This window comes from Scomber japonicus, chromosome 12 (assembly GCF_027409825.1).
Source record: "Scomber japonicus isolate fScoJap1 chromosome 12, fScoJap1.pri, whole genome shotgun sequence".
Classification (NCBI taxonomy): domain Eukaryota; kingdom Metazoa; phylum Chordata; class Actinopteri; order Scombriformes; family Scombridae; genus Scomber; species Scomber japonicus.
Genome location: NC_070589.1, coordinates 25,750,204 through 25,775,829, shown reverse-complemented (window position 1 = coordinate 25,775,829; position 25,626 = coordinate 25,750,204). Strand labels below are relative to the sequence as shown.

At 39.2% G+C, this 25,626-nt stretch overlaps 4 protein-coding genes across 5 annotated transcripts; 3 read left to right on the top strand and 1 right to left on the bottom strand.

Annotated features, from left to right (window-relative positions):
• Positions 1 to 195: 195 nt before the first annotated feature.
• Positions 196 to 4,773, top strand: yipf1 (Yip1 domain family, member 1). The gene is made up of 10 exons (XM_053329761.1): positions 196 to 267; positions 574 to 700; positions 912 to 1,075; positions 1,176 to 1,256; positions 1,364 to 1,451; positions 1,618 to 1,734; positions 1,825 to 1,991; positions 2,828 to 3,010; positions 3,744 to 3,826; positions 4,088 to 4,773. Exons 2-9 carry the CDS (start codon positions 667 to 669, stop codon positions 3,804 to 3,806), a joined length of 897 nt encoding a protein of 298 aa, XP_053185736.1. The 5' UTR covers positions 196 to 267; positions 574 to 666; the 3' UTR covers positions 3,807 to 3,826; positions 4,088 to 4,773.
• Positions 4,774 to 5,930: 1,157 nt separating this feature from the next.
• zgc:113691 (uncharacterized protein LOC503529 homolog) lies at positions 5,931 to 6,689 on the top strand. Its single transcript, XM_053330768.1, has one exon. It carries the CDS (start codon positions 5,931 to 5,933, stop codon positions 6,687 to 6,689), a length of 759 nt encoding a protein of 252 aa, XP_053186743.1.
• A 433-nt stretch (positions 6,690 to 7,122) lies between these two features.
• ndc1 (NDC1 transmembrane nucleoporin) lies at positions 7,123 to 15,798 on the top strand. The gene is made up of 18 exons (XM_053329804.1): positions 7,123 to 7,249; positions 8,178 to 8,298; positions 8,389 to 8,490; positions 9,131 to 9,305; positions 9,607 to 9,733; positions 9,911 to 10,019; positions 10,438 to 10,489; positions 10,596 to 10,728; positions 11,224 to 11,316; positions 11,407 to 11,488; positions 11,604 to 11,765; positions 12,432 to 12,692; positions 13,019 to 13,131; positions 13,542 to 13,592; positions 14,115 to 14,178; positions 14,279 to 14,379; positions 14,608 to 14,768; positions 14,874 to 15,798. The coding sequence occupies exons 1-18, from the start codon at positions 7,211 to 7,213 to the stop codon at positions 14,935 to 14,937; spliced, it is 2,010 nt and encodes a 669-aa protein (XP_053185779.1). The 5' UTR covers positions 7,123 to 7,210; the 3' UTR covers positions 14,938 to 15,798.
• Positions 15,799 to 16,908: 1,110 nt separating this feature from the next.
• Positions 16,909 to 25,021, bottom strand: dcaf8 (DDB1 and CUL4 associated factor 8). 2 transcript variants are annotated; one of them, XM_053329828.1, is made up of 13 exons: positions 24,849 to 25,021; positions 24,624 to 24,716; positions 23,433 to 24,079; positions 23,030 to 23,170; positions 22,836 to 22,930; positions 22,435 to 22,545; positions 22,166 to 22,296; positions 21,487 to 21,594; positions 21,218 to 21,348; positions 20,782 to 20,901; positions 20,011 to 20,127; positions 19,124 to 19,228; positions 16,909 to 18,975 (listed from the first exon to the last, which is right to left on the bottom strand). In XM_053329828.1, the coding sequence occupies exons 1-13, from the start codon at positions 24,883 to 24,885 to the stop codon at positions 18,973 to 18,975; spliced, it is 1,839 nt and encodes a 612-aa protein (XP_053185803.1). In that variant the 5' UTR covers positions 24,886 to 25,021; the 3' UTR covers positions 16,909 to 18,972. The 2 variants fall into 2 exon arrangements, with proteins under 2 accessions (XP_053185803.1, XP_053185802.1); XM_053329827.1 differs by having other exon boundaries at positions 16,909 to 19,228.
• Positions 25,022 to 25,626: the final 605 nt, after the last annotated feature.

Below are 25,626 nucleotides of genomic sequence, written 5' to 3'. Positions count from 1 at the left end.
CTACTAATAGATTCTCGTTTAAACATCCGATTAAAAACACTAACACGTTGAAATAGTAGCAACGTTTTCAAGTACATGAACTTCCGTGAACATTGCAGTTAACATATCATTACATGGTAGATAAAGTTTAAATAAAATAAAACATTAAAACATTACTTTGAAAACGACAGGAAGGAGTCTTGTTTACATGGCGAAGCAAAGTACAGCTCCGAGCGACGCTAACTTAGCTGAGAGAAGTGAAATGATTACTGGAAGATAAGTGAGTCGGTAAGTTATGCATTTATTCAAGACTATGACCAGAACTATGAGTTACATTTAAAGTACAGACGAGGATGATTTTAACGCACCCGATGTTACACATAACAGCTTTTATTATAAGTTTTTAATGAGCTGTCAAGTGGAGCTAACTATGTTAACTTACTAATGTTAGCCAACTTGTTACACTTGTCTCTTTAGGTGTATTGTCTGTAGTTTACAAACCAGTAATGACATGCAAGGAAGGTATACATATTCACGAAGGCTCTTAAATTATAATGTTTCCTTTCTCTTTTCTTTTCTTTCTTTTTTTCACAGCTTTTCAAGAACAAATTGTTGCTTTTGTGCAACATTAAATTGCTGATAAGTCCCTGTCAGACTCGTTTATTTTGGAAGTGATCCTTGTAAAGAATGGCGTCAGCAAAGGATCCCTTTCAATTTCAAGGTGGGTGCCCTTATTAAACTGTGTACTATGTGGCACTTACAAACAGACATCTTCCTCTTCCTGTGTTTAAAAAAAGATGCAGCTCTCTCTCTCTCTCTCTCTCTCTCTCTCTCTCTCTCTCTCACTCTCTCACACACACACACACACACTCACTCTCTCTCAGTCAAAACTTGTGGTTAATACTTTCTGTATTTCTCTGTCATGTAATAAGAATTTGATGAAGCTGGTAGTCTGTTGGAAGCCAATAGAGATGCCACCACCATAAGCATTGAGGACGATAATATCAACCCTGAGAAGCAGAGGAAAGCTGCTGGTTTCATTCCCAATGGTGATAACGAGGACCCACTCGCCGATGATGATGATGACAAGACAGAGGTCAGGATAAGACATTTGTTTGAGTTATTAAATATTGTTGCTGCAAATTTTAATTTAATAATATTATTTTGTTGTCGTTCTCCATCTTTTTCAATTGCAGCTTCTCTCTGGGCAAAAGAAGAGTGCGCCTTTCTGGACGTTTGAGTACTACCAAAAGTTTTTTGACATCGAGACACATCATGTAATATATTTACTATTTCATTTGAAGACTTTTAAACAGTAAAACAACTTGTCTTGTAATATGAATTGCCTTGGAAAATAATGATTGGTTATTAACATTTCTTTCAGGTGAAGGAAAGAATCATTGGATCAGTGCTGCCGTGGCCTGGGAAGAACTTTATTAATGTCTACCTGCGTAGAAATCCTGATCTCTATGGTTAGCACTTCAACAGTTTAAGCCCTTATACCAATCAGATGTTGTTGAACATTTTTTTAAACTTAAATTTGTGTTAAAGTAGCTCAGTTTATGTAATATTTGTAATAATAGTTGCTCTGTAGAAGCCTAATTAGCACTTAAACTTGCTTGTTATGTGTGCTTTCAGGACCATTCTGGATTTGCACAACGCTTGTATTTGCCATTGCCATCAGTGGAAACATATCCAACTTTCTGGTGCACTTGGGCAAACCAAACTATAAGTATACCCCAGAGTTTCGAAAGGGTAAGTGGCTCTCTTGCTCAAGATAAATGTGAGTGAAAGAAAACTGTAAAATTTCACTTGTTTCTTTTCTCTTTTTTTATTTTATTTCAGTGACCATAGCTGCAACAGCCATTTTCAGCTATGCTTGGCTGGTGCCTCTTGCCCTTTGGGGGTTTCTGCTCTGGAGAAACAACAAGATTATGAACTTGGTGTCGTATTCCTTTATGGAGATTGTCTGTGTCTACGGATATTCCCTCTCGATTTACATACCTGCAGTGGTAAGCCCTAGAGTTTTATATAATGTCTGTAAAAAGGATATAACAATTAACCCCAACATTCACAGTTCTGAATGATATGTTACAATGTAGGATTGGGTAATATGATCAGAGAGTTTGCAACACCTCTCTATGTATCAGTGACAAATAAGGGTTGGCAAGATGAGTAATTCAAAAATATCTAGAAAAATATCAGCATTAGGTTTATTAAAATTTGAAATGAAAATGAAAGACTGAATCCTCCTGAAAATGTTAAATGGTGTAACAAAGAATGATAGATAAATGTTTTTAAAAATTTTAACCCTTTTAAATTTAAATAAACCACATGGACACCAGAATCATCATCATCACATCATTGACCCGGATGCAGGTGGCTTTTCTTTCAGTGTCTTTGGTTGCATTAGATCAAGTCATTAAACAGGTCAAATAACTTGTTTTGCAGGTAAGTTCAGCTAAACCAGACATTCACATGCTGCTTTATCTATTGAATTTCCATAAAATGTACTATTTTACAACAAATATAAGCACTGTATTATCACATTTTGTATTCAAGATTGTATCCATGTTCATTGGTGTCCGGATGTGATACATTTTCAATACAGCTAAAAAATAGTTAATCAGAAAGATATCATTTCATTTTTTAAAACACACATTTAAAACGTGTGATGGATTTTCTATGCATGTGTATTGAGCTGGCCTTTAATTATGATGTAATGTGATGTGTCTCCAATACATTTGCAGTCTTCTTATTTCTCCCTTTTAAAGCTTTTTGGGGTCTTATAGAATATATAAAATGAGACACTTATTTTAAAATGGACTGTTGTTGTTTCCCAAACTAGGTTCTTTGGATTTTCCCGTACGAGTGGGTGAGGTGGTGCTCCATCATGGTGGCGCTCTGCCTCTCTGGTTCGGTCCTGGTTCTGACTTTCTGGCCTGCGGTCAGAGATGACCACCCCAAAGTTATCATAGCTATCATGTCAGCCATAGCGCTGCTCAACATCCTGCTTGCTGTTGGATGCAAGGTAATTACGCCTTTCTATGATCATTATACTGCTTTTATATCATTTTACCGGGAGAATCAATATCAAACTTCAAAAGATATGGAAAATAAAAGTGTTTTAGTGAAATACAATCCTCAGTGCTCATTGACCTGCTTTTTTGGCAAGCTACATCTACACTAATCCGGTAGATTCAAGCTGCATGTCCATCTCGGTGTAGATAACAACAATGATTGACTCTCTCTCTCTCATTTGTCCTCAGTAGCATAGTCAAGCAGTGACCCATGTTGTTTGTGTCAATCACAGACATTACATGACATTACACTACACTATTTGGTGCGTGTCCATCCCTCCCTCCCTCCCCTAATGTCTGTTTCTGGGAAATGACTTTACCTTATCAGTGTCAAGTGTCACCTCGTAGACTCGGAAACTGTGACCACATTTGCTAACTGGTGTGAGAACGGGGCTGTTAGTGCACTTCTTAATGGGAATCCTGTCAGGTCCAAGAGGGTATCATATGTCTGGTCACATTCATGTAATTAGTCTACAAAGTAGGCTCACGTCTGAGGGGCTGACCAAGATGAATACATGACAGGAATGCTATATTCTCTCCTGTAACGCTGAGCATTTGCTGCACAGTTGCTCACAGACACTCCGGCTTTAGTTCTTGATTGATTAGTAGTTTCTCTTAATCCCGTAATTGCTCCTTTTTGCCAGGTTCTTTTACCTGCTTTTCATTATTTGTTTTGTTTTTCAGGCCTATTTCTTCAGCAAACCAGAACCAGCACTACTGGTGATCGAAGGAACGATAAAGCCATGAAAGCCTTTCATTGTCTAAAGGTAAAGAATCTTTTTGAGCCATGATTACATTAAAAATACACTAACCTGACCCATTTAAGTCATATTTCCCCACTTAATAGGTTCTCATTTTTATATTTTCTGACTTAGTAGCAGCTCTATATTGTTGGCCTATTTTAGCAGCTTTGGCCTGAGTGCACGTCTTTTTTTTTTTTGACCTGCTAGAGCTGAACATCTGACATCGGACTTCCTTTACATGATTTCTCCTTCCCAAAGCAAGTGTTATTTTTTTTTAAATTGCAGGTTCTCCTGTTGCCTTATTAGAGAGAATCGGGTTGCTGTGGTGATGAAGTCATGGGTCGTCTGGATTTCACCTGCACTTGGACATTCTGGCTTAAGACCTTAAACCCCAATGCACGCTCGGTTCAACTACGTGACCTTTTGAAAATGAACACTAGTACCTGAGTATGTTATTTCTATGGGGACGGTTCGAACCTTCTTTTTTTTTTAAGATAAATGGGGTATGGTGTTACTCAGCACATGAGAGCTCCTGTAGTGTGGTAGTTTTTTGCTTTATAGCGATTATGTTAAAAAATATTAAGATAACCAGTCTGTGCAGTAATGTTGGTGGCATCAAACTCATTTTGTATAAGTAATTTTTTTATATATATATATGTATATGCAAGTTTTAATGGGATTTGGCTAGTAGACTTTGTATACAGGATTTCTGTATGAACAGTAAAACATCTACAGGTTTGGGTGAGTTTTTGTATTTTCTTTAAAGTGATTTAACCATAAATGGTGTTAACTAATGCCAAAGACCCATCCTAAATGTCCAAGAGATTTACAACTTGTATAACTATTTTTTTATGATTTTTTTTTTTTTTAGTGACAAACTGCATTTGATAATAATAATAATAATCGAATCGAATATGTAATTTCTCAGTGTTTCCTTGGGGACAGAAATAAAATAAAGTTACTGTAAATGATCAATGTCATCACTGTAGTAATACATTTACATTCCACCCAAAGCAAGTTTTAGTCATTTCTTTTTTTTACAAATTAAACTCTAGATTATTCACATACTATTTCGGTGGGTTAACATTTTAATTGTTTTATCAAGAATTTATTAATGAATATAATAAAGGAAGGCGATGCCAAACACTGCCTGAAACTAAAACTATGAATAGAAATTTGTCATTTATGAAAAATAAATTGCATCTTTGTCATCTGTAATAATAGTGTCCTTACTTCCCAACATAGCTAGAGATTGTTACATCAGAATAATATTTCAAATAATACTGAATTATTTTTGCTCACATAATTCCCTGAATACACTTAAAGCATGTGGCATTACAACCTTAAATCACCCCAGGTCCCATGCACACGTGTAGGCAACGTGACCCTTTTCTGTCAGCCTTCGACAGCATTAAAGGCTGCCAGTGCATTTCAACGGTTTGAGATTTTAAATATTTAAGGGAGAGATTGAAACTAATACGTATATCTTCAACATTTCAAAGAGAGAGCGTCTAACTTTAAAAGTGGACATTTGGCTGCTGCTACTGTTTTTCCAACTCATCCATCTAAACTGTCGTGTGTGTGTGTGTGTTTGTGTGTGTGTGTGTGTGAGGCCTGAACAAACAGATACAATCTACTGTGTCACTGTTTGGATGCACAGATCACCTGCAGTGGAAAATGTTACTTATTTAAAGCCTGTTTTCTGCACCAAAGCTCATAGTCAGTACCTTATACACGCAGGTGACACCTCTTAAGTCTCTCTTTAATATTTCCACGGATTAACACGGGCAAAGTTTTTAGATTAATTAACAAAATAGAGGGGGGGAAAATTGTGTCACTTGAAACTGTGTCAAAGGGATGGTGGCGCCCTAATTAATGGTCATTCTAGCCCCAGCTTTGAGTTACACAGGAGCCGCCTGTCAAACAGATAAGCCCGTAAAGGGAATGTCACCTGCCTCAGTTTCAGGCGTGCAGGTGGCCGCTCGTGCTTGTCAAGAGGATTTACCAACACAATACTCAAGGACTATTTAAAGAGCCTGTAAGTTATTACATTTTTATAAGGAAAATGCCCTTGTAATATTTAATATTTAATAAATTTTTGGTGTTTTGGAAACCTTACCCCCCCAGGATGGCCTCCACAAATATCAAAGGTGAAAAAGTGTCCAAATTTGAGACCTTAAAACTTTTGGAGAAGTGCAGAAAGGAAAGAGATGATGCCATGCACAGGGAAAGTGTTTTCAGAGAGAAACTCAGACAGTACGAGTCGAGGATGCGTTCAACTGAGGCCCTGAAACAGAAACTGAAGACCTTGACCATGGACAACAAAGACCTGAGGAAACAAGTGAAGACTCTTCGCACAGAGCTTGGACTTGAGTGCAGCCCAAAGTTCAACGGAAAGACAACAAAGGACATAATCAATGACTTGTATGAAAAGGATCGTGAGTGCAGTTCCCTGATGGAGAAAGCTGGGAAACTGAGCCTGACCATTGATGATTTGACTTCTGAGTTGGCAAACACAGTTACCTCTAAGACACTTTTAGAGGATCAAGTGCAGTCATTGCAGCAAAATCTCAAGGACATGACAAATAATCAACGTCGTCTGCTAAAATTGTGGGAAGACAAGAAAGCCCAGAGGGAACAGCTCGCCCTCCCTGCAATTACCCAAAAACCTGGACAGAAACCATTCGTACACAGAGCAATTCAAACAGAGATGTCCATCGGTTCATCCCAAAAGCTTCCAGTCAATGCATTTGAGACCAAGTCGTTCTCTCGAGACAATGACAAAAAGACTGTTTTGGAGAAACGTAGTTTTGCAACTTATGGAAATGGCTATCATCATGACAAAAAAACTTTCATGCATGATGAAACTAAAGGGATTCAGAACTGATTTTGACCCATTGACTGAAAAAATAAAGCAGAGACACTGAAAAATAATTAGAACCTAATGGAGTAATGTTTAAATATATCTGTAAATGACACAAAATGTACAATGAGATACAATTTTTTTTATGGCTGATTTTGATTTGTTTTTGCTTTTGGTGTAATTTAATGCAGTGACAAAGTTGTTATTATAGTGCTTTATCATTCAAATGTAATCCAATATATATATATTTTTAAAACTATTATGTATGAGCCTATGTCTTTAAACCAGACGGGGCTCCATAAAAAAGCCACTTAATTTGAGTTTACATATAAATTTCACCTGCACAAATTCACTGTAAAAAATTCAGATTAAATCATTGTGATATTCTGGCAGCAGGCAGCAGGATGGACACCTTTCAGTGGGGGTCCTTCAGAGGTCCTTTGAATGCATGTGGCGCGATATGAGAAACAGAGGAAAATAGTTTTGACATCAGGGGACAAGAAGACTAAATTATCACCGGCTGGGTCTTCTTTTGTCTAAACAACATGTTTTCAGCAGAACAAAGTTGCTGGTTTGTCCGTAAGGTGAGTCCTTTCTTCTTTTAAAGTCAGTGTTTCATTTATAAAAACATGTAAATGTATCTCGCCGGTGTTAGCGCGCTAGCTCCGAAATAGCCTGATTTATAAATGCTAACTTAGCACTTTTTCTTTTTTAAATGAAGCGATATAAACACACATATAAAACAAGTTACAGAACAAATAAAGCAACAGTAAAGATGTGAAGAAATCTGACATTTACTGTAGGGGAAAAAAGGAAAGTGGAGCAAGTAAAACGAAAATAATAACTATAGCTGTGCGGTTAGACTTTATAAAACATGAACACAATTAAATAAAGTGACGTCTGTTATTAATTTTACTTGCCCAATAAATTATTAATAGTGACTTTTGTAAACGGCCATGTTAAGATATGTTATGAATGCATAAACACACTGAAAGAACAGATGGTCAAAAACTTGTATTGGGCAATAAGCTTATATATACACAATATGTATGTATATATGTACACGGCCGATATAACCTTAAAAAGAATATTGTTCATATTTGACAACATACACCAATATATCAGTGATATAGGTCAATGTAAGCCGATAATATCAGCTGACCTATATAATGGTCTGGCTCTAGTTTTAATGAAAAAGCTACTTACTGAGAAGATGTAACTTCAAATCTTATTTAATCAAGGTAAAAATGACCCAACGTGGCTAATTTAAACTCCTTACAGTCAAGCCTGTTTCTCCATTTCCCATCATTCAAGTTTACATCACAGATATTTGGGACTAAGCAAAATTGCAGCAGGTTTTATAAAGAGAAGAGAAATGATGGAACCATCTTACATACTTTTTTATTTTATAACCTTTGAAAGTAATGTAAGCTAACATACTCTGTATCTAATTTGATCAGCTATTGATTAGTTAATATGATGGATATAATAATGATTGACTGCACTGTCCAGGTGATATGTTGGAGAGCTGCGGCCAGTATTGCTTGGGCTGTCCTGCTGTTGCCACCCACCACATCTGTATTTGTGATCCTCGGCGGATTCAGTCTTTTCCACCCCATCCAGACGATATCAGGTCAGCCACCGCCTTCACTGTGACATTTGATCTTTTAAGTCAGTTTCCCTGCTGTGAACTAACAGACTGTACGTGCCTTTTATCCTGCAGAATGCCTGTCCCTCATAGGAAGTGCAAGTGCCATGCTCTCTCTTATCCTACTGTGTGGAGTGATCCTCATGGTTGGCTTCCTGAACCTCGAGTATTATACAGGTGAGTGGCAGGAGCAGGGAGTTAAAAGAAGGCTGCAAAAGTAGATGAAATAACTCCTTCAGGATGTTATTATTTACTCACATCTGACTTTGACTTTTAGGATGTCCTGCTGTCTTGTAAGGTTACGTGGATGTTTTGTTTGACAGCTCCTTTTAGTTTATATACTGCAAAACAAACACTGAGACAGACTGAGATCTTGAGTCAGGAGATCAAATGTCTTAGCCAACAGCAATCGGAAACAAAGTGCATATGATACATTTTTAACAAGACAACACCATGGGCTGAAAATGAACCATGATAACAATCTTTTTTTCTAATTAATGAAGTAATTAATACATGTTTTAAAATCAGCCCAGCGTAATGTTAAAAAATGCATTACTTATTTTGATCCACTAGTAGATCCAAAGATTATTTTTAATGATATGAAACTTTGAAAAAGAGAATTCTGCTTTTGAAACTGCACTCATTGGCACTGATTTGATTAAATTAGTTGTTTTTGCACTGTTTTAGTACAATCATGAGTCAGTATGATTGTTTAAGATGGTGCCAAATTATACTTCTTGTTTATGGACATGGATATTTTGGCTACATGTCAAAATGTTGTAACTTTGTCTTTTTGTTTTTCCTTGTTTCCTTTCAGTCATCCCAACAATAGCATGCTCAAGAATTGCCCTTTTGGGTCAGCTGCTCCACCCTCATCAGTTTGTCAACTCCTTGGCCCACTGCATTATGGGAGTAATCGTGGCTGGGTGTTGTGCCGTCATCATCGGGGGCAGATACGAGACGCTCGGCTACCCTTGTACACAGAGTGATGGGTAAGCAGCTGCGACACATGTGCTGCAAGATTCACTTATTATGATTTTACAGCTTGTATAACAAAATGTGGTTGTAGTCCCTCATGCTACTCACAAAAACAGAAATTAAATAATAAGTTATAAAAATGAAACTATTTTTTTATATTGGAGTGCTGAGAATGAATTGAAGGGTCTTTTAATCTGAGGAAAGAAGCTGCTCCGTAATGTGTTGCTACGACAGAGGATAGCTCTGTACCTCTTGCCAGATGGAAGTAGTCGTCTAATTGTCTTAATTGTCTCAATTTGCTCTCAACACTGACAGCTCCCCTCAGATGTGTCTGAACGAGTATCACCTCATCCTTCTGCTGGCGGGAGCCTTTGTGGGATTTTCTCACAGTCTGTCGGGTGTGATCCACAACATGAACTACGTTTCTTTCCACGCTGTTCAGGTATGTGATAGAAAGTCACTCGTTTATTTATCTGATAGTAATGCAAAGACTTAACTCTATAGCTCTGTGTATGTTTGTTTTTTTAGAAAAATGAAAATATATGAATACGGGCAATTTCCTTTTGAATGGCTGTTTATATTAGTGCTGATCTTCACCTCTCGCTATTATTTCTTTCAGCAATACAAGTACCTTCGCTTTAAGGGATCCTTACCTTTGGTGGTGAAGTGCAGTGCCACTCAAGCACTTTACTCTATCAGGAACTACATTGTAGTGTATTTATTTTTGGGTAAGTGACTTCTCTTTATTAATAAAACTCCAGAGACATCATCAATCTTTATTTATATAGCACCAAATCACAACAAAAGTCATCTCAAGGCATTTTACACATAGAAAAGATCTAGACTCTACTCTCGTTGGCGGCCATCTGCCTCGACCGGTTGGTGTTCAGAGAGGGAGAGAAGGAGAAATAAAGAGGAGAGAGAGAGAGAGAGAAGCACATTGAAAATCAATGTAAAGTAGTCAGAAAGTTGGTCCAACTTCTAGATTACATATTTTAGATTAAGGAAGACATTGGGCCTTTGCAATGACTTCAGTTCAGACACACATTTAGTTATTTAGTCAATTATTGTATTTTTTCTTTCTTTTTATCACTCCCTTGTCTGCACAGCCTTCCTAAAAGCTTATTATACTTTTGATATTAACAGGTTACATCCCGAGAGCATGGATCTGTAAAACACTTGATCTCCATTTGAACAGGTCAGTGTGTTTTCTGGGTTACATGTGACTAAATGAGCATAATTGTAAATGTCTTCCTCACAGTGCTTGATTGATTTCATACGTGTATGACCGTCTCGCCCTCCAGCTCCGTCCATCCTCTTGACACCGTCACTGGACTGCTGGACTTGTCCCTGTTCTACCACCTGTGGATCAGTGCCACCTTCCTCCTCTTCACATGGTACATCACACTGCTGCTCTTCAGGATCTTTGTCACTGAGGTATGTGAATCTGTACATTTATGTAATCCTTTAAATCCTCCAAAAGTCAAAACAGTTAGATGAAGGAATTTTCTTTTACAAAATATGGTCGTCTATTTGCAGTAAATTCTCACTACAGGGTCAACATTTTTTAGATTAAATTAGAAGTAATCCCTAATTTGACTGCTTAAACCTTACATAATGCAGGATTAATGTGGCAACCACCATAAAATAGCACTCTTAGCCCAGTTTCCAATAATCTACTCTGCAGGCCAAATCATGTCTGTAATTGGCTTAAAGGTAGCGTGTTGTATTTCAAGGTACAGACAATTACTCCTTCAATTATTTAGAGACACTAGGGGGCAGTGTTGTCATTGCTTTGAATGTGCATGGAGCTGAAGAGCACCAGACTTTGTTCAATCTCTCATAATCATTTTAAATGACCAGTTGAATTCATGTTTGAGGATCTTGACTTAAAGGTAATGTGTTATCTAATATATTTTCTGTTGATTGCAGGTGTACAGTTTTCCTGTCCAGTCGTCTTTTACCGATGCTGCCCACCAGTGTCTTCCAAAAGTTCTTACTGACAAGCAACCAGTGATACTGAAGGTAGATAAAACATCCAGTGAGCTTCTTTTCAACTTACCTCTGCTTCTTGATAAATGTTTAAATTTTGACATGTCTTCCTCCAAATTTTAGTTTCTAGCCTTGCAGGACTTGGCTCTGCTGTCTCAACATTCCCCATCACGACGCGCTGAGGTCTTCAGTCTGAGTCAGCCAGGTGTGTTCAAGGATCCTTGCTTATACTGTTTTTGCTTGTTGCATAGTGTCACTTGATACTTTTTAAGTCGCTTAAAGCTAAATGTGTTTACCTTTTTCGTGTATGTCTTCATCAGGTGGTCATCCTCATAACTGGAACGCCATCAGCAAGGAGTGTTTGTCTCTGCTGGCTGACCTCACCCAGAGACTCGTAGCCTATCATGATACTGTACAAACCAACGGCAGAGCAAAATCACTGTCTACGGGAAGTGAAAGGAAGACTTCATCTGAGACGTCAGGTAGATTGCTTCATACCAGATGTGTGTCTTTAAAGTTCTGATAATATATATTGTTGATGTAGTTTATGTAGCTGTGGGTGTGGAACTATTCTACATGCTTTAATTGACTTTTGTTGTGAGTGTTGATGAGAGGACTAATTACCAGTTGATAGTGGTTGATACCAGTACCAATCCAAGTACCCTTAAAGTGATACTGATACCAGTTCAGTACTTTATTCGTTACCCATTACACATTTTGTGCTCTTGCTTTTATCCAGTGTAACAGGTGTGTAGTGTAGCCACACTTTAGAGCGTTTAGGTGGCATCTTGGCTGCTGAACTGCTTAGCTTGCTAACTCAAATTCACCACAACTTCACCACCATAGACAGGTTGCTGCTGTGGAAGTGGGCATTAAATCTAAGAACACTTGTGAACACGTGTTGATTGGCTTTGAGCAGGTCCTTACAAATAGTCATATTTTGTAGCTCGGTGTGCAAAAAGTATCGACTGCAGCTATTGATTGATGGGAGGCATTTTATACTACTTGGTAACGATCTATACCGGTCGATACTTGAAAGGTATCGAGTACTGATACCCAGCTCTAGTTATGTGGGAGTGTGTACAAAAAAAATGTAAATGTTGTTTAATGATCATCCTCCTATGTTTTGTATTCCTTCTTTTTTTAAGTAACCTCAGGCACAGAGGATCTCATGAGTCCGAGGCCCAATTTACTGATAAAAACACCGGCCTCTGTCTTTTCCCGCTCCATCGTTGGCGGCCCTCTGAGCCCTCTGACAGCACCGTTCACCCCTGACCTGAACAGCCCCTTCGCTTCTCCAGCCATGCGCCGTCTCACCGCTCCGGTGGAACAGTGCTCACCATGGCACGGCTCCGTGCAGAGCCCCCACATCATGAGGAGAGCCCCAAAACTCTGGTCCACCTCCACAGGTGAGAGGAGCCTGCTGGAAGATGACGGGTCACTCCGATCAAACTGACACTTTAATAACAGTGTTGTCAGAAAGATGTTTAAATACTGTGTGTGTCAAAGCAACGGTGACTCTGTCCTCTCACTCCGGTGATGCTGGTCTTGTTGCAATGAGTAACAAATCTGTGGAGCTATTGCTAATTACTGTAGTCATTTTCAACACATTTCAGACTTAAATGACTTAACTGATGTTCAGCTGTTGCTAGCACCAGATGTAAAAGTACACACATCTGTCAATCCAGCTTTTTTGAAGGTTCACATTAATGACTGAGCCTCTGTCTCGATGCAGATTCACAGGCTAATGGCAGTCCTCCTCCATCCCCTGCTTCAGTTCTCAGTCCCAAGCAGGAATCCTCCAAACCAAGTCTCCTGGCTCTGTTCCTCCAGAACAGAAAAGAACAGGTACTTCAGTCTTGTTACAACGCAGCACTACAGTGTGTTTGTTAGCCTGTCCAGCATTAAAATACATTTTTATACTTAAGGTTTAGTTGTGTTGTGATAACAGAAGAAAGGTCACATAGAGGGTTCTGCATTATCTGATTTGTGTAATTTTCCTAATCCAACAAGCAGAAAATCACATCTACTTTCCACAGTGAGCAGCCAGGTGTGCACAGGTGGGAAGATGGACAAAGCTCCACTTTCCTCATTCACAGCTAAATCTCCCCAAATACTTGTGTCGTCACTAAAAGTCACTAAAATCAGGACCAAATGCTGAACAATGTCTAGGAATATGTGTTTAATCTGGAGCCTGATTGACTTCATCTGTGTTTACATTTATTTTCTTCATAAGTTAACACCTTTGTCCCATTCAGGTTAAACATTTCTTGGGAAAGCGGGTGCTGATAATGTATTTGTTTAACAAGGTAAGGATGTGTGGCATGTTGCATGCTTAGACACTGTTAGGGGCTCCCTGCATGCTCTCATCTGAAACTGTAGATTTCCATTTGGTTTGATCAAATCTAACCTCACACTGCAGCATCAGTAATTTATCCCTGGATTTGGGCTTAACTGTGCAGGCATTACTAATGTAGATTCTTCCATCCATCTATTGTTACAATGATCCTCCCTAATTACCTTAAAAGCTTTAATTCAGGAGTCGAATAACATGTCTTGTCTACTATAATATATTAGTACAGATTAAAAAAGTTCTTCATACTAGTCAAATGTTGAGAGTTCATGTTTTGTGATCAATCATCAAACATCCCTCATGCTCTGCACTTTGTCTAGAGACTAGTTTGATGTTTGTGTATCTTCCATTAATCACGCATGCATGTCGTAGTGTAAATTCACAGAAACTTGTCCCAACAATGTCCTAATTCATCACTCTAATGTAAATGTATGTCTGTTTACCAAAGAACTGCTGGCTAACAGTTTTTCTTTTGCAGCTCCCAGAAGCCTCCAGTCAAGCTCTGTTTGCAGACAGCCAGGCTCACATCTGGGCTTTAGAGGGTAAGACAAGCTGCTAGACATTATTTTCATCCAGTATGGGGCTTGTTTCCTCTTGATCCAACATGTACATCACCGTGTGCTCTTAATATCCTCCACACAGGGCTCTCTTACCTCGTCGAAGCCTCGTTCTCAGAAGACCAGTTTGGCGTCGTACAGACTGCACTACCCAGCATCCTCAGCTGCATGCTAGTCTTACAAGAGGTAAGCTGTTATGTTTTATTGTACTGTAAGACTGATAAGACTGTAGAAACACTGATTTAATTCAAATTAGCAGATGGATCTTGAAGTCAACTGTCATCTGTGTTTTAGAAAAATAAGCATTGCATGAAAATTTTATATATATATTAAAAAATGTATACAATTTTCTTTCTTTTTTACTTTGAGATGTGTTGCACACTGACAGCTGTTGTGTGTCCTCCTTGTTTACAGGCTGTAGATCGACACTTCAAGCTGCCTCACGCCTCCAGTAAGCCTGTCAGGTCAACAAGCAGCATGGGAGACTCTAGTTACAAAACACTTCGCTTTGCTCTCAGGGCCACACTCAAGACCGCCATTTACAGGATAACAACCACCTTTGGAGATCACTTGAAGTAAGGCTGGGAGTGATTTAAATCTCAACATTGTTTTTTTTTGTGTGTGTCTATATTAATAAAATGAACCAACTAATTCTTGGTGTTTTTCCTTCTTATCCTCAGTGCTGTTCAGATGTCTGCAGAGCACCGGAAACGATTGCAACAGTTTCTGGAGTACAAAGAATAGCACACCTGACGCTCGGCTCTTCTGCCTTCTGATTGTTATTAGCTTAATTTGTGTGTATGCGCGCGCACGTGTATCCACATCAGCTTAAGCGAGGCAACGAGTGAAAGCCCATGATAGTGCCTCTTTTAATATTTATGTCTGCACTATGTTGTGGCGGATTGTGTTTGATAGGCTAGATCACATCATCTGCCGTGCACGCGGTGGCAAAGTCCAACCGACAGACTGAACCAGGTTGCAGGGGTTCGTTTAAAGACTGTCAGCCGCCGCTCTGGAGAAAGTTAAACGAGCCCATCGGTGGATAAGTGACTCATTCCAAAAACATTCATTTGTATCAAAAGAACATCAAGTAATCACATTTGACTTGTGCTCATTGGGATGAGTTGAAAAGGGCTGTTTATAATGAATTATGTATGTTGTTTTGGTTTCATACTTCATCTTCTGTCTGCTTGAATTATACTCGTGATCTGAAAACATTTTTGCATCAAATGTGCTGAGCTTGAGGGGCGTCATGAACGTGTCCTGTGTTACGGGACCTCTTCAGTTTCACAGGTGTCTGGGACTGTATTCTGAATATGTATTTTCTTAGGTCTGGTTTTGTTCTAAACACCAGCCTGGAGAACTGGTTTACAGCTGTGCACATCAGCTCAGGTTCTCCAGCTAGAAGTTATACTGTAGTCAGATTTACAGATTGGACACCCGTTTGTACATTAGCTGTTGTTTTTGTCAAGTTTGAAGCTGTCATTCATGTCAGATCAAGGATGGAGATTTGTTGTGACTGGTTACATGTGTGGGTAAATGTTTTGATAGTCACTGCCAACAGTTTAAATTCCCACTCACAACCTGTTGAATAAATATATGATGTAAAAATCATTTGCAATGTATTGATCATTACTCAGCTGGAGTTAGCACACATTACACGTTTTATCGGCTTGTATATATTCATAAATATTATGTGAGTTATTGCAAGGACTTCTGCAGGGGTTCAGCACTACACAGAGCATTTACGTGCCTTTTAGGAAACCAGGTATATAAAGCTGAGGAAAGACTTGCTGTCAGACACACAAAAAAAAGTTGGATGGTTTATTATTATTATTATTATTATTATTATTATTATTATTATTATTAATACTTATTTGATGAAAACCCAGTTGGGTCAAAACATCCCCTTTTTCAGTCCAATAACTTCCTGGGAAGCTTAAGTCCAATGTGCAGCCACTATTTTTACTTTGTGTACTCAGCTGTCCTGCACCTATTATAAATACATGATGTAATGCACACACATTCCTCACTGTTCAATATACTAAACTGTAATAAGCTGTGTGTGTTGAATTCCACACAATAAACTTGAACAGATTCGGGTCAATGTGCACAATAGAAATAACAGAAAGGAAGAAAATCATTTGAGCATTAATAATTTGAGTGCTGTCCTAATGATATTTTATGAAGAATGAGACAAACTGCCCAAATCCAGGTGTGTGTCCACAAAGTACCAAACTAAAGGTCTGAATATTTATACTATGAGATGTCTGATTTTGACTTTTAATAAATTTACATATAAAAACTTGTCATTATGGGTTATTGAGTGTGGACTAATGGGCAAAATAGCAACATTTATTTATCCTTTTAGAATAACATCTACAAGACAAAGTGCAAAAGAGTTTTTATGAAGTTAATGGGAAGGGAATGAGACGTTTTACATTATCCACTGTGATGAATGAAATATTACCAAACTAAACAAATCATATTGGTTATGATTGAAAATGAGATGCAATGTAGTTTTAATACTATCAGATTAAAGTTAGATTTCATGCTAATTTATTGAACATTGATACTGACTAGTAGCGATTATTGAAATAAGATATAGTCAATCACTTTGAATGGACTTTTGATCATTAGTCTGGATTTCAGTGTAACCAATGTAAGTACAAACCGAACAAAATAAATATATGAATTTCAACACAGGAGACCATGAAACGACAACATCAAGAGCACTGTCTCTTTGTTTATTGCACGAATTGTACATATTTTCCAACTGAACTGGTAGAATGCAATTTTAGGCAGTGGTGGAAAAACCTGTTCATCAAAAGCCTCATTATGTATACAAGATGCCAAAAATAGTCAGTGGGAAAATCTGGATTCAGTTGTCTCAAATGATGGATCAAAGTCTAGAAAGGAAATACTGATTTCTTTTTTTCTTGAACAAGAAAGACGTTCAAAACTTCAATACTTGAAATGACAGCGGTTCTGTTCATAACAGAGGGATGTCATTCAGAAAGGAAAAAGTGAACACAAATGGTGCCTCAAGTCAACTTTTTTTTTTTTTTGCTCTGAATTTCAAAAGTACTTTGTCCTCATATAGAATATAAACCTCTGCATCAATACCAATCAAATGTTTTGACATCTTTTTTTCAAAGTCAAACAGCATTTGCTAAAGTTGATTTTTTTTTTTACAGTTTTAATATATATTTATATATGTACATATAAATTCAACTAACTAGAGTTCTCATAGAAAATGAGAAAAGCTGGACTTTATCGCTCTCACACAACAAATGACTGGCAAGCATATTGACCCCGATGCCCCCCTGTCCTCCTCTTTGAGCCAATGTTAATACAGAACAGACAGAAGATTCCTCATGAGCGGTGCGCTGGCCGACCTGGTTCAAATGTTTCATCTGAAAAATATAATTCAGCAATTGATTCGAGACGCTTAAGGAGCCACATTAACGACTGCAGCCCTTTATCACTCCTATCTCAATTGGCTTATCCGCAGCGTTTCACAATTGCACAATTTGATCCAGGTCGGTTCTGACACTTACAAAAAAAAAAAAAAAAAATCACACAATTCCCCAACAGAGCCTGTAATCAGTCCTTATATCCTATGCACATGCTGAGCACCTGCCATCTCTGTATTTTCATGTTCACTGAGAGAGGTGAACTGGAGATTTCCTGTCAAAGATGGGTGCCAGGATGGAAAGGAGGAGGAAAAAGGCTGGTGGAAGCAAAAAGAAACCTCCTTCCTTTTTTGACTGGAGTTCAGTCAAGAAATGCTTAAGTGCAAAAAAATATATATATATCCGTCCCACTCAAAAACAACAACGACAAACAGAAAAATATAACTAAATTTCACTGTGGGGTTTTTTTTTGCGATGAGAGATATAAGCATCAAACAAGACGACTGCCCCTTCCCCCCTGAAAATCACATACTTAGTGCACGTTTTTTTTTGTCTGTGTCTCAAACTAAAGCATCCCTGATTCAAAGTGCACTCCGTAGTGAGGGGGAGGGTGATGGGAAAAGAGGAGGGGGAGGGAGTAGCCGAGGGCAGCAATGTAGGGTGATGCAGCATGTAGAGATTTAGTAGTCCTCGGAGAGAAAACGTGTGATAAATGCAACTAGCTGCTCAAGCTTCAGGGAAAGAAAATCAGTATGAGACTGGGGGTGATGATGCAGTGAGGGTCTACCCCCCTACAAAGTTCAAATCTTAAAAAGGAAGTCACATTTAGGGGATAGTTTGAGAGATGTGATTCTACGCCTTTCCTCCCTGCTCAGCCTCTCTTCTTCAGCAAAGAAAGGTGGAGGTGGAGAGCAAGAGCTGTGTTACTAAGAGAGAGAGAAAGAGAGGAGGGGGATTGTGTGCTGGTGATGTATAGCTTACTACAGGGTGCGTAAAGTGGAGGTGCTTGTTGCCATACACGCACAGTACATCGTTCTGGGGCTGGGTAGAGCATATAGATAATGTATGGACACGCAGGGGGGGTCTCCAAGTTGTTTATAGGGATGTAAGCACTCACTAGACCTCTTCATACAATTGTCAAAAAAAACAAAACATCAGGATTTTGGAAGCGTGTGTGCACTCTGTAGTCAGCCTTTTCACACTCGTAACTGCTGGGAAACCAGGCATTAAGCATCTCTTGTCACTCTGCTTCAACAGTATGTTTAAGTAAATGTATGTGTGTATCTGTATGAGATTGTATGTGTGTGTGTGTAAAAATAAACCAAAAGGAAGAGAAAAAAAGAAAAAAAAACAAGTCTGTGGCTCATCAGTGTTTGATTGTGCCAGTGTGTCAATAGTGCTTGCCTATGTGCATCAATTCAAGGGCAATAAAGTATGTATATGTATGTATGTGTGTGTGTGTGTGTGTGTGTGTGTGTGTGTGTGTGTGTGTGTGTGTGTGCGTGTGTGGCTCAGGAGGACATGCACTGGACGTGGTCTGGACCTCCTTCCTCTTCATCAGAGGAATCTGGAGAGCTCCAGGACTCATCTGTGTCTGGGTCTGCACCCTCACGGCGGGCCTGGATGGAGACCAGAGGAAAGTAAGAATGAGACTATTTGGACTCAATCAGCATGCAAACATCTCCCCATCCTGGTTTTTAAACTTGGAAAGTGTGCTGTACATTTTTAGTACAAAATTACAAATAAATCCAAATGCAGATCCTTTCTTCAGATGATTGCAGTGATTATAAATTTTCATGCACATGTTGCTCTCTTAACCAACAACACATTTACCTCCAAGACATTGGTTAAACATATGTGGAAAATTTATAACGATAATTTCTTACAAATTTGAATCACCAACAACTCCTTTATCACAAAAATAGCTTAAAAAAAGCCAAAATGTATTTTAGTATATGCTTAGTAAAGGCAAAAAGTATCATATGTGCACAATACACAACCTCTAAAGGGTCCCTGTAGTTTTCTAATTAACAAACCTATAAAAGTTATATTTACTTCTCACCAAAATGTACTGTATGTATCACTCAGAGCTAACAATCATGGTGAATGCATTTCTTTCCTCATAAAATATTATACATTTTAAATTGTTCTTTGTTCACATCCATATTTGCATGTGCACAGTTACGCTTGGCATGTTACCGCCACCAGCTGCCAAATCTGCAGAACAGCGCTACTAGTGGTCAAATATTTCACATGGTGTCTTTAATTGAATGCAGTCACCAGTAGCATCATCAGTAACAGCTTCCTTCTGATCTCCAAGTGAAGAGTGATCCAATAAACTGTATTCTACCAAAACCATTTCTTAACTTCACAAAATCTGGTTTATTGTCTGAGAGCTCACCCTCGGGGGCCGTCTGTTCCTCATGTGTCTCATCAGGAACCACAGCAGCTGGGTGTCGTACTGGTCGCCGTGCCGCATGCTGTCCTCGTCGCGCTCCCGCTTGTTTTTCTTCATCACCTTGACAAAACACAACAAACCATTTATTACAGGTGTGAGTGTGGAGAAAGAGAGCATGCACACTTAGAAATACTTTTCCTGGATGTAATTAGGTCATGACCGGAGTTATAATTATTTTTTGTAGTTTTGGCCATCATTTCTATCACATTGTAACATTACTACTCACTCAGTATAATTGCAGATTTAGGACTACAGTAACACTACACTAAAGCCACATCAGCTGGTCAACTAATCGATTAGTCAGCAATTATTAATTGAATCACAAACTATTCTGATCATCGATCAATCATTTTGAGTCATTTTTTAAAGAAAAAAAGGAAAAATTGTCAGATTCCAGTTGTAGTACTGTTGAATTATTTGGTATTGGGTTACAGCAGCAGCATTCTGTGTCCAAGGCAAATTTCCCTCTAGGACAATTAATTCCTATCCTAAAGTTTTCTGTATTTTTTTGTTTTTTTATGATACACTGAAGAGATACTTTAGATAAATTGATACTGATAGATAATGAAAATAATTGTTAGTGTCATCTCCACACTACACAAAACTTCACAATAACATGAGCAATCAGTTAACTATTTAGAAAAACTAACTCTCAACAATCAAACTAAATAAAGTAGTAGTAAATAAGTAAAAGGTCAGAAGAGAACATAATACCTCCTTTAAGCCCTTGAGTCCTGTGGGGACCTCGGCAGTGGGGGCCCACAGCTTGATATCATGATCCAGACCACTGGTGGCCATACCTGGCAGATGGGGATGTGGCTCCAAACAGTTCACCTGTAGTTGACAAAGATGGAGAGAAGGACTGAGGTTAAAGTATAAAGATGAAGGGAGATTTCACAGAGAATAGCTTTGGAGTGAATGTCTCAGCAGAAAAAAGCTAACTCTACTGATATACAGATATACAGATATACAACACCTTTACTTAGCTAAACCAGTACACAGACCACAAGTGAATCTGTGTCACAATGAAATGTTAAAGAGCACCAGTAAGACTACCAGCCACCTACTCATATGTACAGTCTTAGTCTCCGCTAAGTCATCTTTAAAGACAACAAAAACATACACATTATTCTCTCCATCTTTGACTCACCACTCCTCCTCTGTCTCCCTCCATAAACTGGACGATGCGAGCAGAGTACTTGTCCCACAGGTAAATGTGTCCGCAGTCGCTGCCACTGACCACAAACTCACTGCTAGGCCCGTAGAAGTTCACGCCCTTCACTGTGAGAAAGAGGTGATGAAGGAAGAAGTGTCAGTCAATTTCTCTTTACATTACAGATGAGTTTAAGAAGTCTGAATATGTACAAAGGTGCTGCTCTATTATTGTAATATATTACTTCTGTGAACTGAATTTAACACCTGTGGCATTATTGCGGTGTCCCTTATATCTCCTGCGATAGTCCGCCCCGTCACTGTGGTTGGAGTCAAACAGGTAGATGTCCTCGTCATTGTAACTGGCCAGGAGCTCTGACAGGTGAAAAGAAATAACACTTAGTGGGGATTATTACCAGTCAGACATGCCTCAAACTGTTGCGCTTAATTTCCTTTCATGTATTTCACCACTAAATAATTCAAACAAGCTCAGCTAAACTGTTAAGAAAATATATATGTTAATTTGAGTTTAGATTCCTTCTGACTACACCTGAATTTACCGGTGTTGTGAAAAGATAACCACACACTGATGATTTATATTCACAGAGAACAGACCAGACTCTATTTGACTGGCACTGACATTGCATGGTACTTGCATCAGGATGGCTGGGAAAGGCAGTAAGTATTGGCATTTTATGGCACATACACAAGCCTCATCCTTTTCAATAATATGCCCAAAACATTAATGACTCAGAAATCACATAAAGATGTATTCTAGTCAAATTTAATTCAGACCTAAAATTTTAATTGGATAAAGGGAAGGTCTGAATGGAAATTACATCATGCCCTAAGATGTTAAATCATATCTGTACACACTGCATGTAAGCCGCTTCATTTCTTTCTTTTTGTTGTGCGTCTGACAGGAAAATGTAAAAAAATATTTTACCTGTGCCATCGTGGCTGTACACGAGGCAGGTTATGTTGGTTTTGGACTCGCTGGATACCAGATGTGATGGACAAAACTTTTTCAGTACTCCATTATTATCGTTCTCATTAATCTTCCTCTGGTCGTAGATCCTAAAGAAAGCCGAAGAAACAGTAAGAAAAAAAATAACAAACTAGTGAGGAGTCACATTAACAATAAATATCAAATATTATACTTTTCTATAAGAATTATTAGTAAAACTAGACGTTAAGCTGCATGCTGGTTCCTACCTCACATACTGATCTCTCCCGCCCACAGCAAAGTGGTGTGTCTTTGCTGGGTTGACAAAGATGGTGTACAGCCCCACTTTTTTGTCACCCTCCTTTACGACCACCAGTTTACTGCAACACAAATGTAAGGAGACACAAAAGGAAAAAATGGTCTTAGAAAAAACTCATGACATATGGAAAAGACAGAAAAACTAGCAAAAGAACATGTTCAAACATAGAAGTTGATCAGCACTGATTACAGACAGGAACTACGGTGTAAAAATAGTTGTAGCAACACCTCTGACTGTCTCAACAAAAATCTAACATGAACCAAAAAATCAGTGCTAGAGTAAAATCATTTTTTCTGAGGTAACTAACTAACTAATTTCAAACTTGATAAACCCAACAATAATATTACTCACTTGGCGGGACGATCTAGACGCAGGTCAATACCAAACACCACAGCGTCCTCTCCAGCAGACAGAAAGGAGCAGGGGGAATCCGGCTCGAGGGCCAGCTGAAATTAAAACACACAGGAAAAACAATCACACAATGACAATGACAGTGTGCTTCAACTTCAACATAACAGAGTCTTAAATGTGCCAAAAACAATCACCTTATGTGCAGCCCCTTTGTGCTGTGCTACCCGCTTGGTGTTCTTGCAGCGCTGGGTGGCAGAGAGCTCCGCCACTCTGATCTGACCATCTCTAGCACACATGGCCAAGGTGGAGTCTCCGCTGTGAGGCAAGAACTTGGCCTATGCACACAGTGGGCAGGGAGAAAACTCATTTCAAGTTTCTGACCATAATATACACTGATTACTCACTCAGTCACTTCAATCTACTGTTTTTTAACTTCACATGAATTTAATCTAATTTATTGCAAATCAACTGCAGGCCTGAGTTAATCACAGATCTGCTTGTTTGCTGCTAAATAAAATATTTTGGAAGAGGAATGGGAAATTTCTTCTGCTGTGATCCCGTCCCTGCATTAAAATCTGTTTCCTTGCTTTCCCTCACCTGAAAGACATTGCTCTTGTGGCCGCTGTCAAACTCCAGCTCAGCACGACGGACGGCCCAATCCCAGATCACCACTCGCAGGTCATCACTGCCTGACGCCAGGCGTGTGCCTGAGGGGTTGAAGTGCAATGTGTTGACGCAGCCCGTGTGCCTCTCCAGTCGGCCCTGGAGTTCCAGCCTCTGCACCAGTCCGCGAGCTCCACACACACGCCTCACAAACTGGTGCGACTCCCTTCCGATCTCTCTGGAGCGCAGTGAGGGTACCGCACGCCATATAGGCCCACGCAGGTCACGGAGCTCTGCCCCCAGCCATGCCTCCATAGCCTCGTCATCATCTTCCTCATCTTTCTGTTCTTCGTCCTCCTCATCATCGTCATCCTCATCAGAGCTGGAAGAGTGGTTGGTAGTGCCGCCGCCACCGGGTCTGTTCCTCTTTCTAGCTGCCCTTTTCCCGCCATCTTTTTCCTTTACCCTCTCTCGTCTGCCTCCCTCACTCTCTCTTTCTCCATCCTCGGTCAGGGAGTACAGGCCGCTGCCATCCATGCTGTCCGTGTCCTCTTCATCCTCTCCTTCTCGGTTTGCTCCTGTCTCTCCTTCCACATCTGGCATAGGCTTGTCTCCTGATGCTTCTTTTGTTTCTTTGGGAGCTACAGAAATAGGGAAAGCCAGAGCCACAGAGGATAAGGTTAAGACAATACTGTCTCACTGGGAGATTCAATAAAAGGTGTGCAACTGCGGCTCACATGCTACTGAACACTGTATCAATGTGAATTTGTGTTAGGCTGCAAACCAAACAGAGAAAATGAAACTACATCTCTGTGAGGAATAGTAGTGTAGCGACAACAAGGGCCCACTGAAGGACTTACTGGGTGGATTCTTATCTGTGAATGTATCTGAGATAAACTTTTAATGTTTATTGAATGAAACACAAAAAAGACTGACAAGCAGCTGTTGCACAAAAACTAATAAACAATACCTGTAGCCATACACTTGTGAGAATATTGTGATGATAACAATGACGGTAAACAGAAAATATCGGCGGCCTACTAACCACCTTTCTCTACCCAAGTGAAGAGGTAAAATAAGACACCACACCCACTGCAAGCAAATATATATTTTGGCTCTGACAAGTAGAGTGACACTTTAAAATGTGTTTTAAAGAGCTGTTAAACTAATAGATTGATGTGTTACCATCCTGAGAAGACTGTGTTTGACCCTCTTTGCTGCCAGAGGCATCTTCCTCCTTGTGTTGATCTTCTCCTGTGTCTTTATCTTCAGAGCCACCTAGTGTAAAAGATTTTTAAAAAACACACGTGTCCTCTGAATTACTTTGACAAGAGATAAAGAGCAGTAGAGTTTGCACAGTTATGGCCACTATTAATAGTTTAGTTATTATCTGGCACTAGTCCTTTATACCATTAAGCAACGTGGATTTGCCGTCAGCCTCTGCCATCCTGTCTCCTTTGTCCTACGTCGACCCGAGGAGGGGGGGGGGCTATTCCAGTCACACACACACACACACACAAATTAAAAAAAACACAATATTTAGGCCACCTTTACAGCTAAATTTACATATGCACAAATATATATAAAGCAACTTGCACGCATTATGTATAGTCATAGCTTTTGCACGCCACACTGTGAGTTACCCGTTAGCTCTGTAGCTCCCAAACTAGGAACCAAACTGATTTAACCTAAATATAGAGACGCTAGTAACAAATTAAAAAATAAATAAATAAGAAAATTATTTGCGAGCTGCCTCACAGGCCTAACTAATACCCCTGTTTTAATACTGCACCGTCCTCTATTATTGTTATTGACGTTAGCTACAGCTGACTAGCATGCACTAACAATGCTAGCAAATATCGAAAGTAAAACTCTTGCTTTTATTTGCAGCTGGTTGTCATTAAAATAAATAAAAATATAGCGAAGCAAAGCAGCTAACTTAGCAGTGGCAGCTAACTAGCATTTTGGGGGGGGCTAGCGTTACCTCTAGTGGAAGGCCCGACGAGGCGTACTTCTTAGTTTAGTCCTAATCTTTACTGCAGATTTATTTTCTTCTCCTCTCAACTCAGCAGCTGAGCTAAGTGCCTCGGCTGGGAATCCTCTGGCGGAGAATAGACGACATTAGGAAAAGCGTGCATAAAGCATGAAGCTTAAAGGTAAAAGAGAGACTATATAAACAGCTCTTGCT